Below are 16,695 nucleotides of genomic sequence, written 5' to 3'. Positions count from 1 at the left end.
GGTTAGAAATCATGGTCAAATGCACTGAAAACTACTGAAATTTGAGACACTGAAGTCACTGATAAGGAAGAATAAATGAAGGTAAATAAAACAAGATGTCAGCAAAGCTCAGGTGAAAATACGTTTGCAAGAAGAACATGAAGGCCTTCTATGCAGAATCAGAATGATTCTTGCCGAAAGCTGTTCACTTGAACTAGCCACAAATAGAGTACTTCATTATTCAGCTGATAATGTTGCCTTATTTTTACTTTAAAGAGGAACTTTACCTGCTTCAGGGTAGTACACATTCTCTGACCCACAGCAAAGTTTCAGTGGAATTAAGAGTGCAACACAAGCCAAACACTGTGAGAAGCTTCTCACCAACCCATGCAATAAAATGAAAATCTTTCTCCAGTTGACATGCCCAACAGTTACCAGACATGTTACCTATTCTGATTAAGTAATAGAAGACTCAGCTGAAAACCCAAAGCTCTCCCTCATCACATAGTACTTGGGAAGACTGAACTGATACTGCAGGTACTCTGCTCTCAGTAATGACTTTTTGCCATCAAAAGCATGGCTACACCTAAAAAGAAAATGCTTTCCTCTACATCACGTATTTCTTCTATTTTACTTAATAATACAACTGCCAGTGCCAATTCAAAAGCCAGTTGTCTTCTTAGCCATTAGATGGACTTTGTTTTGCTCATTTAAAATACATAAATAAACCCCACCACACTTCTTTTCTCCCGAAGTCTTGTTCATAAATTTGGAAAAAAATCTTGTTAAAATTAAAAAGCAGTTGTTAGTTAGCATACCTTTAATGTGGAAGAAGCTTCAGTCAGAGAAGTTGTGGAACAGTAAATGGAAATGTATGGACATGATACAGTGATTTTGTCTGTAACCAAACCAACTGAAGATGAAAATGGTTTTTCCCTTTTCACCCCAGCTAGAGCTACTGGGTGAGAAGCTGCCTCTAACAAGCATGGGAGTAGATAAAATATTAAGTGTTTTGATGACAGTGTGGGGGTTTGCATTCAAACGTAACTTGTTCCTTATATCACGATACACTGCACACAGTAATTTCCCCTCCTTCAGAGTTTAGCTGAGTCTTCCATAAGACTCAGCCTTTTTCATACCTCTGAGACAGACAAGGATAGGTACATTTAAAGGCATTTGTTTTCAGCAGTGTTTGACAGTCATTCCCAATAAAGCAGCAAAAGCCGTATCAATTTCGTGAGGTCACATAAAGCGCGTAACATGCAACCGGACATCTTAAAGAAGGCAGTACCCCACATCCTCCTGTTGCTCTTTGAAGTAGTGGCAATTTTCTTACCAGTCTCCCCTAAGTGAGTATTTATAACGACCCTAAAACAATCTCTTTCTCACTGACTCAGAGCAGTACTGACGTGAAACCTCTGCCCCGCTCTCGAACCATTAACTAAGTAAGCCCTGCAGGCTCAAAGACGAGCTGCACAGCCAGCGCACTGCTCAGCCACTGCTGGGAGGCTCCTGCTGTAAGCAGCCGGAGAGACTCTCGGTAACTCCCAAGAGCTTCATAAGCTCTTCAAGATATGACCACACGTGAGGATGAAAAGAATCCAAATCACCCTCGGAAGCACTGTATACAACTAATAAAACGCCGAAATGCGAGACTGGCAGCACACCCCCTGACGACACGCTGTGCAGCTGCGGATTGCCAGCCAGCGAGGCGCTGCCCAGCCTCTCCTCTGCTTTGCTAGGAGACACTTCCCTCTCAGCACACTTAAAGCTCCTCATTCGGGGGAGACATCTCCCCAACCCGCCTCCTGGTGGGAACGCTGCGGCGGCGGATAAATCCCCCCCAGATGCTCTTTCTCCTCCCTCCCGCCCCCGTGAGGCGCCCTGCCAGCGTCTCACCTCGAGGCGCCAGCCAAGCGCACCGCGTTCCGCACCGCAGCCGCACCTCCCTCCCCTCAGTTACGCCCAGCGCCTTCCTAGCCCTCTCGCTCTTCTCCCGTCACAGAGCGCTGCCGGCTACTGCCCCCCACCCTGCCCGACTGCCCTGTGCCCCGCCATCCCCGCGCGACCTTTAACGGCCCCACACGCACGCGCTCAACGGCCCTCCCCAAGTGCACGCGCGGACTCAGGCGCTGCGCGGCGCGCGCCCGCCACCTCTCCCTCCTGCCAGCCCCAGTGCGCGCGCTCGGCCCCGCGAGGCGTCCGGGAGCGCGGAGGCATCCGGGTCCCGAGCGCTCGTCGCCGGCGGAGGCGGCGGCAGCAGCGGCGCTGCCGTCCCTAGGAGAGCGGCGCGGCGGGGGCGGGGGAAGAGCCGCGATGCATCTCCACCAGGTGCTCACCGGCGCCGTTAACCCCGGGGACAATTGTTACTCGGTGGGCAGCGTTGAGGACATCCCCTTTACGGTAATGGTGGAGGTGCAAGAGGAGACACGGCTGGGAGTGGGGGAAGGGAAGGGCGTTTTGTAGGCCTGAGGAGAGCAGTGGGAGGGACTGGAGGGGATTAACCTGTCGGGACAGGGGCAGGACGGGGGTACAAATAGGGTGGTTTGTGGGTTGGTGTATCGGGGTGGTCGAAGCAGGGATTACGGGCAAGGGCCTCGGGGTGGAGCGGAGAAGGCGGCTGGTTGAGAGCCGTCATCTTTTTATGGGTGGGGTATGGTGGGAGCGCTCCTCCGCGGCACCGGGCTGCTCCCGGGCAGCACGGATCGTGGGAAGACCGGCGTGACCCCGCCGCCGAGTGTCGCCGTCTGAGACGCCCTCCAGAAGGGCTCTGGCTGCTCGCTTTTCCCGGGATAGAGCTGCAGATGGAGGCTGGTCTCCGTGGCTCTTCCCGTTCCCTCTGGCGAGTGTTGCCTGGATCCTCTGCATTCCAGCAGGCAGCCAGGGACGACCCCACTGTGCATCCCCAGATTTTGCTGGGTGCTTTTTTTTTTTCGGGGGGAGGTAGGTTCATGGTCTTCTTGGAACGAGCAGATAGTCTGTTGCACTTTTGATGAGCGTTTGGTATCAATTTCTGTGATGAATAATACACATATGAGTTACATGCACATCTTGAACTGTAAGAGAAAAGAAAGAGACACACTAAGTAAATTTCAGGAGTTAGTATTTATATAATAAAATCTGTTTATCATCCACAGGCTATTTTTGTTTATTCTAATGTCAATTCCCACTTTTTTAGCTTACGATAACGCTTTTCTGATTTTGAGTGATCACCTTCTGCAGTGTTTTACATACTACCATCTAATTAGTATGTTATTATTTGGGAATAAATTGTCTCATTAGATTTTTGTATTACTATTTACAAGATTGTATCACAAGCACAAACTAGTTCCAAGCTAAATGATACAAAGCATAATTTTTAGCCCAAGATAACTGTCAACAGACTTATCAAACTGAATTTAAAGTAATCTAAAGCTTTCTTTAGATTGTCACAGATGTCTGATTTCAGTAATGAATGCTTGAAAGTCTTAAGAAAGAAAAGGTACTATGTGTGTCTTTATTTTCTGTGTTCTGCTGCTATGCAGCCATACTGCTATTAAAGGGACCTCTGTTACTTTTGATATTTGTATAAGAACTCACTCATATTCATATGCTAATGTGTTTCTTTTTACTGTGACAATTTAAAAAGTCAATCAACTGGTATTATGAAAGATAACTCTATGCTAATTCTCCTAATAGTTTTGATAACATAAAAAATTAGTATTGTGGTTTACACAAGAATTTTCCAAGAACAAAAGTAATGTTTTACAAAAACATACAGAATCATTTGGTAGCACGTTACTGATGCAACTGAAGGTAACAGACCTCACTCTCTTCTCTGGCTACTGCATCCAATTTTTTATAATACAGTACAGAGGGAACTAAAGGGATAATTATGTTTTAATAAACTTATCTTCTGGTCTTCCACAGCTACAACTTTCCTCTTCCCTTTTTCTCCTTTATCTCTATTTGTTATATTATGTCCTCTGGTCTAGGCCTTGATCCTATAGTAAACTGTACACTTAAAAACATCTGCTTGCAACAGTTCAGGGTCTTATATCCAGACTCTTACAAAATTAGTTACCTATGTGACTCTCAGTAGCATCATAATCTGCCATCCACTGTGGGTGCCACTTTCCTCAGTGCCTACCCTTAAATTCTGTTGGTCAGCACCAGTAACACTGTATTGACCCCCCACATGATTGCCGAGATCCTGAAGCAGGATTTGCAGTTCAAGCAAGAGATCAGCTGTACTGGTGACAGAGTCTGACCCTGTAGATGTGCTCTTAAGTCCTGTCAGCCTCTAGAACACAGCAGAAGCAGAGCAGTAGAAGGCAAGAGGTTAATGGAGGTCTGTCTACACAGTATGTGTTGTATGTACTGAATGAATCCATATGAAGTTGGGCTGTGGCAGGGGAGCTATTGTTTGTGTGCATATGTATTTGTTTATGTTTTGGTTGATGTTGGGACATTCATTTAAAATGTGTTCAAAAGTGCTATAACTGATTCATCAGAAGGACTTGAAAATACAGCATTTTTGTGTGCAGAAATGAATCACTAATGTTTAAGTTACTCTATTAATGGTGGAATAATGTATATGTATTCACTAGTTAATAATTTTGGAGCTATTCCCTTTTCTTCTGAGGAAGAGAAATGTCCTCTTAAGATGAACTTGCTTTAGAGGTCTAACTCCAGCAATCTTAGTATTCTAAGAGAAGGAACACATTTGCTTCTGACCTGATGAGGGACACTGCAATTCTGAGGTTCTTGTTCATCCTTTCTTTCCTCTGTAGTTTGCTCTTGCCTTGTTTACATGACTCCTTGCTGGGGACAAAGGTAAGCTTTTAATTTTCAAGTCAGTGTAGCTAAAGCTAAGATGATAACATACTCTGTCTCCACTTCTTTAAAGGTATGATGACCTTGAGAATAAGAAATAATTTTGCCAATAATTTTTTATTTACCTGCTAAAAAACAAGTACTAGTGACTTCATAAAGCAAACCAAATGCAAATAATAGTTGCAAGAAAGGCAAATAATTTTTCCAATAATGTTTTATTTGCCTGCTAAAAAAAACAAGTATCAGTGACTCCATAAAGCAAAACAAATACAAATAGTAGAGTTGCTGTAGGCTGGCTACAAAGTTTTTGTCAGTCCTTTATCTGAAGTGCACATAATATTCTTTCCTCCCTGTGCTCCCACATCTGCCTGCAGCAGTTCTGACATACATCTAGCATTTCCCAAATCAGGGATGATGCACAGAGATGTTTGGTTAACAAAATGTTTTGTGTATGTTGTAGCTGTATTGCACCCAGTCTCCTAGAGTGGTGATAAACAGGAAAATGTTGTTTGAAGGGTGATATGAAGCAAAATGGCTTCATAATGCAGCCTTCAGCCTCCCTTTTATTGAGGTCCGAAAAGGATGCTGCATAAGCAAAGGGTTTAAGTACTAAATTACAGAAATTCAGGATTTGTCATTTCTGGTAATAATTATGTGCACTATTCAACTTCTTGTTGCTTCCTGTTCTCATTTCAGCAAATACTGTTAACCATCTTTCACACATGAGCTTACACAAGCTTGTTACAGTTGAGCTTTATGCAGAAGGGCCACATAGTACTCACCCTGCTTAGAGAGAAGGGTTGTTACTTGAGCCTCATAATGGGAGCAAATAAGTTTTTAAAAGTAGTAAACTGCAATTTTCAAACCAATGTTATTTCACTTAGCTTTTATTAAGCAGCCCATTTACCCTGAGCCAGTTTCAGCCACTGACCCTGACTTTGAATGGGATGTATGTTGCCACATTTCTGTGGAGTAAAGTGGTTTCAAATAAAGAAGATAAGCTGTTCAGATTCTGTTCATGTGACTTCTGCCCTTTGTCCAGTCTCAGGGTTGGGGATTTTTCCCCCTGAAACTGAACACAATGTAGCTATGTAGTTTGTAGGCTTAAAAAAAACCAACCAAACAAACAAACACAAAACCAAAACCAGAAATGTAGTTTTGTCAACTATTTAAAGACTAGATGAAAATTCCAATCTCTGGCTAATGTCACACAAACAAAAGGTAATGAATATTTATATCTTGTAAAAGCTTGTCCTGGTTTAAGCTTGGATAGCTGGTGCAGTGCTGCATTTTGGATTTAGTGTGAGAATAATGTTTTAGTTGTTGCTATGTAGCACTTACCCTAAGTCAAAGATTTTTCAGTTTCCCATGGCTCTGCCAGTGAGCAGGTGCATAAGAAGCTGGGAGGGAGCATGACCAGGACAGCTGACCTGAACTATCCAAAGAGATATTCCATTCTGCAGGACATCATGCCCAGTATATGAACAGGTGGGAGTTGGCTGGGAGGGGCCAACTGCAGCTCAGGCATCAAGTCAGTGGATGGTGAGCAATTGCACCATGTATCACTTGTCTTTTCTTGAGATTTGTTTCTCTTTTTGTTATATTCCTTTTCATTATTTATTTATTATTATCATATTTTATTTCATTTTAGTTCAACTACTCCTATGTCAACACAAGAGTTTTACTTTTTCAATCTGACTCTCCTCTCTGTCCCACTGGGGCTGTGTGATGCTTAGTTGCTGGCTGGGGTTAAACCACAATAGAGGTATCATAAAATGCATAAAATATGGAACTCTAAACATTATTACTGAAAAAAATCAGAATACCTGATTTTAAGGGTATATGCGCATAAGAACATATTTCTCATAGGGGTGGGAAAAAAAAGTCATTTTTGAAAAGGACAAGCTTTTTGACATCATCCAAGCCAATACTGACACTTGGCCTGGAACTGTGTGCAATGAATTTCAGAAGCTGTTGCAGAGGAAAATCTCCCACATTCACATAAACATTTTTACTTCAGTAGGACCAGCAAAATCTTCATCTACAGCATTATATTCAGAAGGCACAGCAACTGAGAATAGGTTTTCTCTGCTGTGTAGGGTTCTTCTCTACTTCATCCCTCTTGAAAATTACATATTAAACGCCTTAGTTGCAAACTACTCTCAGTGATTTATTACTACTTATCTACTTACATATATCTTCATGTTCTCCACTGTGAACTGGATTACAGACACTTAACATCTGAATCCCTACTATGTTCTTTTTTCTCTGAAGGTATGTGTGTGTAAGCATACTGTAAAGTATTTAATCATGAACTTGTCTCAATTGTCAGTTTAGGAAAGCCTCTTCTGCAGGCCAGCAGTGGGTTGGGTAGGTTTTTATTGGTTATTTTGCATTCAGTGTGTGTAATTCTACTAGTACTTAGCTGGAGTAGAGGAGAAGTGTAAATGTTGTGTCCATTGAGGTGACTTTGGTGTCTTAATCACTAATAGGAAGGTAGAGGAATTTCTGCATCTTACATGTTTAGTATCCCTAGTCAGAAACCTAGGGATAGGTGTTGTTATACTATATACATATATATATGTATATATATATATATATATATATATATATGGCAAATACAGGCTTTAACTGAGATTTTAATATATATTTTCACTAAATTTTGTATTTTTGGATGTTTATGAACTTAAAATTAATACCACCGTGGGTTGATTCTGTTTCTTCCATGTTATTTACCATCTTGCAATGCCTCAGCAGTCCACACTGGAGCTTGAGGGCTTTGTGTCTATTTTGCTTATGCTGAATTTGTAGAGTTGCAGGTTATAGAAATGAATCATTCCTTATACAGAAAAAAATATAAAGAAAAAGCAAGATGAGAATGTGAAAGACTGAATTTTTACCTGTCTGTTAGTTTCAGTGTTCAACATTAAAGTTAGAGAACCATACCTAAAAACATGGGCAGCCAAAAAAGATAGATGCACATGTTGCTTCCCTATTATCTGAAAACGGAGGATATAGTATAAAGTCTTACCGTAGGACACAATGTCCTACTTCTGTCTGGCGCTCTTGCATTCAATTAGAGCTTTGTCATTGTTCATTTCAGTGGTCCCAGATCTTGACAGAACAGACACTGGCAAACTACAGCCTATTAGTTGTTTATGGATCCTGCAAGTCATCCTTGTATTCTGGCAGCTCTGCAACTCCATTTAATTTTCCCTTTGAAGTTATCAGTGACATTAGAAATAGAGGTTGGCAAATAATTCCATGTGTGTGGTTTTACTGCATTTGTTCATTCAGTGACTACTTGTAATTCTTGATCTAAGACCTCTGTGTTGCTCTCATCCGTTACAGTATTTCAGCATCTTTAATTTCAGTCTTTTTGTATGGCTTACCAATTTTCCATTCTTTTTATCAGAATACAGAGATTGTTACTCTGTGGCCACTGTATTCTGGTAGGAGAGGCCTGTGGTGGCATGAATGATCTTCCTGAAGATGATGCCAGCTGAATCCTTGAGAAGGAGCTACTGATATTAAATATTATGACACTTCCCTATTCTTTGCTGACATAAGGTGCTTTTACTGCATTAGCAGCTTAAGGAGTGAAAGGACAAAATTAAAAGAGAATTTAATAGAAATGTGTTCTGTTCAAGTATAAACATGTTACTATATTGAGTATATTATAAAACCCTCATAAAACTAATTGAATGGAAATTTTGTATTTAGGCATATAATGTGAAATGTGGAAATGTCTTTCAGTACAGAAAAGGATATTGACCTTTTCTGTCTAGAGAATTTTGGAAACTATAAATGTGAAAAAGTGAACGCTTGTTTTAAAATGAGGGGACACCTTTTCTTAAAGGTGGAATTATAATAAATATCCTTAAATAGAAGATTTAAGGTAAATATATTTTAATTTAGTTTCAAGAAATGAGAGACATTATCAGAATAAATATCTACACAGAAAATGACCCAAGAACTGAGACAGCACTTGCTCTTAGAACCTAGAGTTGAAGGCTGGGAACCTCTTCCAACTGAGGTCTGTAATGGGCTAGATCCTCTGCTGGCGTAGGACACTTAGGTATGCTGAGTCACTTGTTGGTGCAGTGAAAACACAGGCAAAGAGTAGGAGGGATATGAGTTACAGTAATAAGATTTCACTTAGAAAAGGGATCTTTATATTTTGATGACTCTTTAAGAAAACCGTTTTTTTAACTCTAAAGCACCCATTTAATTCACAGCCATGTTTTTACTTAACTTTGTAAGAATATGCTAAATACTGTAATTAGTCAGAAAAATACTGCCTTACTGCTAGAATAAGAGATGTGGATAGAGATAAAAGAAAACAAAACATTTTAAAAGAGAGACAATAAATTATTTTGCCTCACAGAGTCAACAGACGTAGTCAAGTATAAATCATGTCTTTTAGTAGGTTTGCATTAGTAGTTGTGAGGCAGACTGTTGAAAAGGTGCCTTTCAATTCTTTGCCATTTTAATTGCTTACCCTTTGAAGTGAATAGTGATTGCTTGTGAACATTAGAATTATGAATAAATTATTGAAATGAAAACTTACTTTTATTTTCCTACCCACATATGGGCATTCATATCCTGCTCTCCATCATCTTCCTTCCTGCTTGCGAACAGTTGCCATCCTGTCCAACGTTCCACACTACTGGTGGAGTTTGTTTTGCAACATTCTGTTATAAAAAGATGAAAAACAACAAAAGGACTTTCTGTTCAATGACAGAATCTTGTCTTTCTCTTACTTCCTGCAAATAATTCTATTCCATTTTAATAATAACTTTTGCCTTCCAGAATGGGTCTAAAAATGCATAGCATAGCATAGTCAGTAAGGAGCTAGGATGTTCTGTTTCATAGATAATCTCTCTCTAACAACCAGTTCGAGTTTTCCCCTGCTTACATTGTGAATAACCAGTATCACTTCCTCATAGTTTTGCAGAGCAGTGGTTGTGGGCTTGAGGACTCAGACAAAACTGCTTCAACTTTTTTTTGTGAGATGACCTTACACAATCTGTGTCTTGTATGCTGTTTTCATTTTCATGTATGCAGTTGTACTGTGTGTTAATTTCTGCGGCCTCAGTTTCTGCTTTGATGTTTGTATTTCTATTTAATTCTTGGTTTTAGCACTAAATTAAGCCTTTTTCTTTAGACTTTCTCACATGTTACTGCTTCCCAGAAGGATAAAAAGTAGACATAGGTCATGAGACCTAAATTGTCCCATCTATTTCCAGTGGTTGTTTTGCACCATTACTTTAGTGTGCCCATCAGTGGGCACTGATCCTCTAAATCTACAGAAATCCTCACAACTTATCATATACATCTCAAATATAATATGGACAGCCTTTAAACTGATTGACCTCAAAAGAGAGGGCTAGTACTCAGTAATTTCGAAATTACTGTGAAAGAAGCAAGGGACAAAATAAAATGCCAAAGTAATTTTGTACCATCTGAAATTGACTCTTGAGTACTTGCACTATGTTTAATTCAGCTGTTCTAAAATGTTTGCCCACTATCTTGGAATCAGTGGGAAGCTTATTTTCAGGAAAGAGATTTCTAGCTGTAGCTGTTTACTTTTAAAAGACTAATTGGTAAATTGATGCTAGGGAGAGATTTCAATGCCTGAATATAGGAGTTCAGTGGAACAGATCATCTGGAGTGATTAAACTTTTCAGAATACTCTGTCACACTAGAACAGGTGTGTGAAAGGTTGGCAAACATATGTATTTGTCGTGCCGATAAAAAGTGCTGCAAGCTGTCGTTGTTCTATTATTTGTTTGTAAATTATTTAGTGTTGTGTGTATTGTACAAGATACAATATGTCCAAGAAAAATCGCTGTTGTTGTACAATCTTACAGTAATGTGCACTTCTTAAAGCTTAGAAAAGCCCAGTAATTGGATTCCTGTAGAAGTCACTTTAAATTTTCTTTTTTCTTTAAAACAAAACAAAAGCAGAGGTGCACAACACGTACATTTGTGCAAATTCAGTAAGTGCACCTGACTAGTAAACTCATGGCTGCCTTGATGTAAAAGGCAACAAGAATTGGAGGGGAGAAAAAAAACCCAAACAAGTAAAACCTACAAAAACTCTACAAAACAAAAGTGCAAGGAACAGAGCTTAAATTCTAGAATAAGTTTGCGTGTTGTTTGGTTGTGTTGTTTTATTGTGGTTTGTTTTCATTTTTTTACTGTTCCCATTTGCTGTGATTTAAACCCTGGGAAGATTGTGACTTTGTTTTCACTTGTTGCTTATTCTGCTAGTGCTACGAATTGGTGAGGAATAAACCCACTATATGCTAAAATCTTGTTTCAAATGATATTTTTTCACAGATCTCTCAAAAGTGTAAGTCATCTAATATGTGTTCAGTTAGTTTTTAAAATAAATTTGTAATTGTATTTCTTAAAAAAATATTTCAGGCATATGGCTCTGGTTGTGACATTGTTATTCTGGCAAATGACTTTGAATGTGTGCAAATTATTCCTGGTGCTAAACATGGAAACATCCAGGTCAGTTGTGTGGAGTGCTCCCAACAACAAGGCAGGGTAAGGATTTTATACATTCTAATAGATTTTTATTTTTTTAATTGAATACTCTAAATAAAATAGTTAAACAACAGCATAACGGGTTAATAGTATCAATGAGTTAATAGCATGAAAAAGATCTGGGTTTATTGATGTGTAACTGAGTAACATCTCTTGAATTACTCAGCGAATTGTTTCAATTTAATAGTAATTTTTTTTTTTTGGTAAGGTGGGCATGGGCAGGGGAAGCAGGAGGCATCTTGTAACAATGCTTTTTATTCCTCTCCAGGACCTGCAATAACGGGTCTTACAAAATGTGGAAATAAGTATTAGTTACAGTATAGTATCAGAAATTGAATGGTACTAAAATTATTATTATTGTCTTCATTATTGTATACTTTCACCTAACTAAAGAAGACATGGATGAATTATTCATGTATACATATACATACACACATATGTGCATGTGTGTGTTTGTGTGTCCTGCAAGTCAATAAATTAGAAATACTGTATTTTTTCAGAAAAGCTTAGGCATGTGTTTAGAAGTGCTACAGAATGAGCCATCAGAATTGCATGGCCCCTTCACTGGCTGTGTGGTTTAATTTTTGCTCAATAAATACTGCTAAAGAGACAGTTCAGATTGCTGAGAAAAATAAATACTTTGAGTTGTGGTACCTCACTGAGCAAATTTTGTTTGTCAGTTATCACTGCCTACCAGTACTATCCAGCTGATGGCAGTATTAAGAAAGCCCCAGTCAAGATTCAGGCAGGTTTAGCTGGCAAGGCCCCTGCATTGCAGCAGTGCAGTCCCAGTAGGACTGGAAGAGAGATTGCAGCTGCACAGGTGGCCCCTGCAAGCTCACCGTGAACTCCTGAGTGTTTCTGCAGTGAGGACTCTGAACTCACAGTCTATTTATTTCTTTGGAAGTGTTGTTGCAACCTTCCCCCCATTCCGCTCCTCTCAAAGAGGAAATAAGATTTTGTAATGTGTGAAACCTTTACATTTCTGTACACAGAAAACCAGATCCTGACTGGGAAGAAATTAAATGGTTTTTCTTTTAAAAATATTTTAAGGAAGTGAAAGGAATTGTATAGGCAAAAGTAGTCATAGGCATATGAGTATTAGGAACATGAGCAGATAAACTCCTAATGAAGACCACTTTGTGTATGGAGGTTTCTGTGAAATAGGTGGGTGAAAGAAAATGAGGGGTTGAGTGGTATTAGTATTTCAGGTTTTCGGTTTATGATTTATCTCCCCTCAATGTATTTAACGGTTCAGAATAGAATTATTTTCCATGCTATTTCTTGTAATTATTATTTAGTCGTACAAAATGGAATCTGGGAACACACAGATACTCAGACACTAATAATTAATTTATTAGCTGTGAATTGGAGCAGGAGCAGAAGTAGTAAAGGCATCACATTTCACGTGTGCACTAACAGTAGTCACCCTAGAAGAATATAGTACATCTGACTGACAGTGTTTATCTCACTAAACAAGATGTCTTCCCTCTTTATAGTTAAAATTTTAAAGCTTGTTCAGAAGTATGTATTTCTCAACTCCCTTGAGAAAGTATACCTAGAACACAACTAGTGACAGTTGCATTAAATTTCACTTTTGAACAATGTCACACAGAAGAGGCACTAGAAATTCTGTGGTTATTTTGGTATAGTGAGGAAGGGTTACAGTTATTTCATAACCTTACATTTTGAGTCTTCAATTTATTTTTTTTTCCAGATTGCAGCATCATATGGAAATGCTGTTTGTATTTTTGAACCACTTGGTATAAATTCTCATAAAAGAAATTGTGTAAGTATGTATTTTATTATTGTAATTCTGTTTAGATTCTTAGATGAGGCAAAAGTCTGTCAGCTAGTTATTACATTGGCACACAAAAGACTAGTGGATAGAAGTTTTCCACCACCTACCACCATAGTAAGTTTGGATGGATAGAATCTTCCACTGCATGAATCAAACTGGGGACTGCACTCCTGCTAGGTTCATAACAACATCTGTTCTTGAATCTCATACTAGAATGATACGGTGACAAGTTGGTGTTTTTTTTAAACTTGAAGAGATTGTCAGGTCTGTGATAGAGAAATACAACCTAGACCTGTATACGTGTAGCCAGGATTGTTCAAACAGCACAGCCATGGATGAGCACTCAAGCATTGAATATGTTATCAAGCAGGTTTCACAATCTTTGTTGCATCTGTACTGCCATCCCTGAATGGTCCTGAGTGTTTCTGCAAGAAGTTTAATAGCACTTTCACACAGGAAAGAAATACGGGCATATTTATATTTTGCTGTTGAAATGAGAATTAATCCTTTATTGTTCTTAAATTACAGCAACTGAAGTGTCAGTGGCTTAAAACTGGGCAGTTCTTCCTCAGTTCTATGACTTACAACCTTGCTTGGGATCCTCAAGGTAATGTGAAGTTTGAAGTATTTGTTCAACATTTGTAGTCAGGAGAATTTGACTACAGATTATTTTTATTGTAATAAAGTGAGAGCATAAATATGGATAATTTAGATGATCTGTTCTTGGTCATTGTCATGTAAAACCTGGGGCTATGGTTAGCATTTGCCAAACATTTGAACTCTCTTATGCAAGATCTTAGTTTGGGAATCACAATGTTAAATTGCTGACTTAAATTACAAATAATAACCATTTAAATATAATTTTATCACAATTAAAGTCATCAATATGCCCAGACACAGATATTTATGTCTAACAATGTATATTTCTTTGAGATGTGAATGGCTATTTAGCATCTGCAACATTAATTACTAAATGTTATAAAAGTATTTTAATAAGAAGTGCTGAATATCATGAAGTTCAGCAAGGCCAAGTGCAAGGCCCTATGCCTGGGTCAGGGCAATCCCAAGCACAAATATAGGCTGGGGGAGGAGTGGCTTGAGAGCGGTCTTGAGGAGGACGTCAGTTGATGAAAAACTCAACATGAGCTGGCAATGTGTGCTTGTAACCCAGAAAGCCAACTATGTCCTGGGCTGCATCAAAAGAAGTGTGACCAGCAGGGCAAGGGAGGTGATTCTCCCGCTGTACTCTGCTCTCATGAGACCCCACCTGGAGTATTATGTCAGGTTCTGGTGCCCCCAGCGTAAGAGAGGCATGGAACTCCTGGAGCAGGTCCAAAAGCAGGCCACAGAGATGATCAGATGGCTTGGAGCACCACTCCTATGGCAACAGGCTGCAAGAGTTGGGGCTTTTCAGCCTGGAGAAGAGAAGGCTCCAGGGAGCCTTCCAGTACCTGAAGGGGCCCTACAAGAAAGCCAGGAAGGGACTTCTTACAAGGGTTTGCAGTGATGAGAGGGAACGGCTTTATGCTTGAGGAGGGTAGATTGAAACTGGATATTAGCAAGAAATTCTTTACAGTGAGGGTGGTGAGACACTGGAACAGGTTGCTTGGGGAGGTCGTGGATACCCCCTCTCTGGAGGTGTTCAAGGCCAAGTTGGATAAGGCCTTGAGCAACCTGGTCTAGTGGAAGGTGTCCCTGCCCATAGCCAGGGGGTTGAAACCAGATGATCTTTAAGGTCCCTTCCAACCTAAACCATTCTATGAATATATGATTGAATACTCTATTGTATTTAAAATGGACTTTTTAAAGTTGAGTTTTCAACCTGTTTTGAATAATTATCAAAATACGTCGGCAGGCTTAATCTTTCAATATACATACATCATCTTGGTGTCACAGCTTTGGTATTACTCTCTTCCAGGTAATAGGCTGCTGACAGCAACTGACTTTTTGCAATTGTGGGCTCCTCCATCTAGTGACATTCTAGAAGAAGTCGAAGATGATGATCCTGTCAATCGGATCAAAGATGATAAAGTTCTCCCAGTTCTAAATGACTGGAAATGTGTCTGGCAGTGCAAGTGAGTGAGATTGTTTCTATTTGCCGACAAATTGCAATGCCACCTCATATATCAACTCTGTCTTCTCTCCAAAACCATACTTGAAAATGTGCATTTAAATCAGCTTAAAATACAATAAAAGAAAATCATGTAAGTTAATGCACAAGTCACCTATCACCAGATAACCTAATCAAGTACCCAAACTGTACTGCACTGCCATATATCTAAATTTTCCCTGTTTTCTCATCTTGAAAGTAGTGTTGAGATATTGGGTGAGACTGAATAGAGGAGCAGTAGCAGGCACATATGCTACACTGGCAAAGATGAGAGCTGCTTCCTGAATATTAGGAGGAGAGTTCTGAAACTCTTTCTATCCTTTATTTGAGGTCTGTGTCACAGAAGTGCTTCACGATCAGCCATTTGTGTGTGCAGACTTGGGAAGAAGCTGTCTATGAACTTGCCTGGACACATTCCTGTGTTATGTGTTCTAAGTCGTCCTTCTTTGCAGGGGATTGGACTCGATCTCTGGAAGTCCCCTCCAACCCCTAGCATTCTATGATTCTGTGAACCTGTTTTCTTCTGACTTTTTGGAAGCAGTTACAGATTTTGTGCCCACAAAGCACTGTGTAGGCTGCTTTCCTCTTTCAGACAGCTGACCCATAAGCTGTAGTCAAAGACAAATGGTATCACAAATTACCTAAAAGATCTTCACTTTTGTTTCTTCCTACTATTTGTCTTGACTTCACTGGGAGCAGAGGAGCAGGTGGGAGAAACTTCACTTCTGTGATCACATGGAATCTAGCCCAGGCTTGCCATACTTGAACTGTTTTGTGGGCTGTTGTACTGTGACAGTATGGAAATACTGAATATTTTGTTTCATTGTAGTGAATGCTTTTGATGATTCTGCTGTTTCTAAAGTATGCTTAAAGCAACAGCTATAAAATACTAATATATTTAATTTAAATAATCAACAGTAGTATTTAACTGAATACAGGTAGAATGATGATATGGAATACATGTGGAATAATACAATGGAGTAAATAGACTTTACTTACAATTTAAAACTTCGCTCTCATGTTCTTTAGGACTGCAGTATCAGTACATTTGATGGCATGGTCGCCTGATGGTGAATACTTTGCAACAGCCGGGAAGGTAAGGACAAAAAAAGAATAATTAGAGAAGTGCTTTGCATTTGTTTGACAAAAGTAAGTAATATAGAACAGTCTTGTAGTCTGAGCTAGGTTAAACTATCATCTCATGTGCAATACTGTGGCATTACATATGAGATGTTACATTACAGCATTACACAGGTACTTAGCATGAATTGTCTCAGTGGGGAAACTGACTGTTAATGAGCTTAATATTTTAGTGTGAGGAGCCTATTTCAGGCTTCTGTCTTTGCAGGGAAGTGGACATGGGATTTGAGCATGCATATGTGCTATGCAGAAAATGCATAGTGAACCAAGAGAAGAGGAGGGGCCAACTGGA

The 16,695-nt window shown here is 39.7% G+C and overlaps 1 protein-coding gene across 7 annotated transcripts in view; it reads left to right on the top strand.

The window, feature by feature from the left end:
• Positions 1-2,295: 2,295 nt before the first annotated feature.
• Positions 2,296-16,695, top strand: part of DMXL2 (Dmx like 2) — a 50,221-nt gene continuing 35,821 nt past the window's right edge. For all 7 annotated transcript variants that reach the window (XM_054388004.1, XM_054388003.1, XM_054388001.1 and 4 more), the window contains exons 1-6: positions 2,296-2,382; positions 11,227-11,352; positions 13,070-13,141; positions 13,682-13,760; positions 15,072-15,228; positions 16,293-16,359. In XM_054388004.1, coding sequence (XP_054243979.1) covers positions 2,296-2,382; positions 11,227-11,352; positions 13,070-13,141; positions 13,682-13,760; positions 15,072-15,228; positions 16,293-16,359 — 588 coding nt within the window. The remainder of the gene's footprint in view (positions 2,383-11,226; positions 11,353-13,069; positions 13,142-13,681; positions 13,761-15,071; positions 15,229-16,292; positions 16,360-16,695) is intronic.

This window comes from Indicator indicator, chromosome 16, assembly GCF_027791375.1.
Source record: "Indicator indicator isolate 239-I01 chromosome 16, UM_Iind_1.1, whole genome shotgun sequence".
In the NCBI taxonomy this organism is placed as follows: Eukaryota; Metazoa; Chordata; class Aves; order Piciformes; family Indicatoridae; genus Indicator; species Indicator indicator.
The sequence above is the reverse complement of the archived record's forward strand: the minus strand, read 5'-3'. Positions and strand labels throughout refer to the sequence as shown.